Source organism: Stegostoma tigrinum, chromosome 4, assembly GCF_030684315.1.
Source record: "Stegostoma tigrinum isolate sSteTig4 chromosome 4, sSteTig4.hap1, whole genome shotgun sequence".
In the NCBI taxonomy this organism is placed as follows: domain Eukaryota; kingdom Metazoa; phylum Chordata; class Chondrichthyes; order Orectolobiformes; family Stegostomatidae; genus Stegostoma; species Stegostoma tigrinum.
This window is the reverse complement of record NC_081357.1, coordinates 901,648-905,249: the sequence shown is the minus strand read 5'-3', so window position 1 is coordinate 905,249 and position 3,602 is coordinate 901,648. Positions and strand designations below refer to the sequence as shown.

The following is a 3,602-nucleotide window of genomic DNA, read 5'->3' as shown; positions in this document are numbered from 1 at the left end:
TCAATTCTGGTCGCCTTGCTGTGGGAAGAACATTGTTAAATGAGAAAGGATGTTAAAATAAATTGCAAGGATGTTGCCCGAGTTGGAGGGTTTGAGCTACAGGGAGAGGCTGAATAGACTGGGGCTATTTTCCCTGGAGCGTTGGGGGCTGAGGGGTGACCTTATAGAGGCATGGATAGGGTGAACAGCCGAGGCCTTTTCCCCAGGGTGGGGGAGTCCAAAACTAGTAGGGTATAGGTCTAAGGTGAGAGGGGAAAGATTCAAAAGGGGCCTGGGGGTAATTTTTTTTCACACAGAGGGAGGTGTGTGTACAGAACGAGCTGCCAGAGGAAGTGGTGGAGGCTGGTACAGTAACCACATTTAAAAGGCACCTGGGTGGGTGTGTGAACAGGAAGGGTTTAGAGGGATATGGGCCAAATGCTGGCAAATGGGGCGAGATCGGTTAAGAATATCTGGGCGCGTTGGACGAAAGCATCAGTTTCCATGTTGTACAGCCCTAATCCTCGATGATGTCAGGCGAACAGGTCTTCTCTCGTGCTCCCTTAAATAGAGGGGTGACGTTTGTGACCCTCTGATACTCATGAACTATAACAGACTCTGTGGGAGTCTGGAATCTATAGAATTTTGCATGAACTAGACTATAAGACCAATAACAAGTGGATATCGTTTTAAAATGAGACGTCAAAAGGTTTAGAGGGGGTTTGAGGAGAAACTGATTCACCCGGAGGGTGGGAGCCTGGGAGGGGAGTAGGGGTGGGAAATCTCACAGCCTTTAAAAGGTACTTGAGGTATCAAACCATTCCGAGAGTGGGGAATGGGATTGACAGATTTCTGGTGGTACTGACCTGCTAGAGCTAGGGGTGTTACTGTACTCTGTAGTGACTGCCCAAATGAAGAAATATCTCCTCACCTCAGTCCTAAATGGTCTCCCTCACACTGTAAGCTCTGTTCTAGACTGTTAAATCGTGCACCCTGTCATGCTAAACCTATAGTTATGGACTCCCTACCCTGGGGAAAAGACCTTGACTGTTCACCCTATCCATGTCCCTCGTGATTTTATAAATCTCTAAAAGGTCACCCCTCAGCCTCCGACGCGCCAACATCCCTGTAAATCTTTTCTGAACCCTTCTGAGTTTCACAACATCCAGAATTGAACAGATTATTCCAAAAGGGGCTGAACCAATGTCCTGTACAACCGCAACACGACCCTCCCAACTCCCGTGCTCAATGTCCTGACCAACAAAGCCTTCTTCATTATCCTATCCACCTGGGACTCCAGTTAAGAAGGACTGTGAACCTGCACCCCATGGTCTCTTTGTTCAGCAACACGCCCCAGGGCCCTACCTTTAAGTCTGTAAGTTCCTGCCCTGATTTGCTTTTTCAAAGTGCAGCACCTCACGTTTATCTAAATAAACCTCCATCTGATGAAGGTTCAGTAACACTCGGAGATACCTTCCTCGCTGTCCTCGACAGCGGACCCGGCTCCGATCGCTGTGGCACACCTTCTAAACTCTAGTGAATACCGGCCCAGTTGAGCCAATCTCTCCCCCCCAGGAAGGTCCTGCCACCCCCAGTACCAGCCGAGAGACCCTCTCACCGCACAGCCTCAGGTAGGGAAACCCATCCTGTAGGCAGTACTCCAGGTGTGTTCTCACCAAGGCCGCGTCTGACTGCAGCAAGACATCACTATTTCTCAACCTCAGTCCTACTGCGATGGGGGGGGGGGGGGGGGGGGGGGGGGGGGAGCAGCACAAAGCAGGCCTGCCACCCTGTCACACCCCACCCTGTCACACCCACAGCCTGTCACACCCCACCCTGTCACACCCACACCGTGACACACCCACACCCTGTCACACCCTCACCCTGTCACACCCCCACCCTGTCACACCCCCACCCTGTCACACCCACACCTTGTCACAACCCACACCCCGTCACACCCCCCACCCTGTCACACCCACACCCTGTCACACCCCCACCCTGACAGACACCCACACCCTGTCACACCCCACACCCTGTCACACCCACACCCTGTCACACCCCACCCTGTCACACCCACACCGTGACACACCCACACCCTGTCACACCCCCACCCTGTCACACCCCCACCCTGTCACACCCACACCCCTGTCACACCCCCCACCCTGTCACACCCCACACCCTGACACACCCCACCCTGTCACACCCCACCCTGTCACACCCCCACCCTGTCACACCCATACCCTGTCACACCCACCCTGACACACACCCACCCTGTCACACCCACACCCTGTCACACCCACACCCTGTCACACCCACACCCTGTCACACCCCACCCTGTCACACCCCACACCGTGACACACCCACACCCTGTCACACCCCCACCCTGTCACACCCCCACCCTGTCACACCCACACCCTGTCACACCCCCACCCTGTCACACCCACACCCTGACACACCCCACCCTGTCACACCCCACCCTGTCACACCCCCACCCTGTCACACCCATACCCTGTCACACCCCACCCTGACACACACCCACCCTGTCACACCCACACCCTGTCACACCCACACCCTGTCACACCCCCACCCCTGTCACACCCACACCCTGTCACACCCCACCCTGTCACACCCACACCCTGACACACCCCACCCTGTCACACCCCCACCCTGTCACACCCCCACCCTGACACACCCACACCCTGTCACACCCCACCCTGTCACACCCACACCCTGTCACACCCCACCCTGTCACACCCACACCCTGACACACCCCACCCTGTCACACCCCCACCCTGTCACACCCCCACCCTGACACACCCACACCCTGTCACACCCCACCCTGTCACACCCACACCCCTGACACACCCCACCCTGTCACACCCCCACCCTGACACACCCATACCCTGTCACACCCCCACCCTGTCACACCCACACCCTGACACACCCCCACCCTGTCACACCCCCACCCTGTCACACCCCCACCCTGACACACCCCCACCCTGACACACCCCCACCCTGACACAACCCACCCTGACACACCCCCACCCTGACATAACCCACCCTGTCACACCCACACCCTGACACAACCCACCCTGACACACCCCCACCCTGACATAACCCACCCTGTCACACCCACACCCCTGACACACCCCACCCTGTCACACCCCCCACCCTGACACACCCATACCCTGTCACACCCCCCACCCTGTCACACCCACACCCTGACACACCCCACCCTGTCACACCCCCACCCTGACACACCCCCACCCTGACACACCCCCCACCCTGACATAACCCACCCTGACACACCCAAATCCTGACACAACCCCACCCTGACACACCCATACCCTGTCACACCCCCACCCTGACATAACCCACCCTGACACACCCCACCCTGTCACACCCCCACCCTGTCACACCCCCCACCCTGACATAACCCACCCTGACACACCCAAATCCTGACACAACCCCACCCTATTACCCTCCATCCTGACGCATCTCACCCTGACACACCCAACCCTGACACAGCCCACTCTGACACACCCCACCCCTAACACTCCCCCACCCTGTCACCCCCCATCCTGACACACCCCAACCCTGTCACACCCCCACCCTATCTCCCC

At 57.5% G+C, this 3,602-nt stretch overlaps 1 protein-coding gene across 1 annotated transcript in view; it reads right to left on the bottom strand.

Annotated features, from left to right (window-relative positions):
- LOC125452326 (solute carrier family 22 member 7-like) overlaps positions 1-3,602 on the bottom strand; it is a 75,495-nt gene continuing 71,893 nt past the window's right edge. The window contains exon 6 of the mRNA XM_059645209.1: positions 1-18. Coding sequence (XP_059501192.1) covers positions 1-18 — 18 coding nt within the window. The remainder of the gene's footprint in view (positions 19-3,602) is intronic.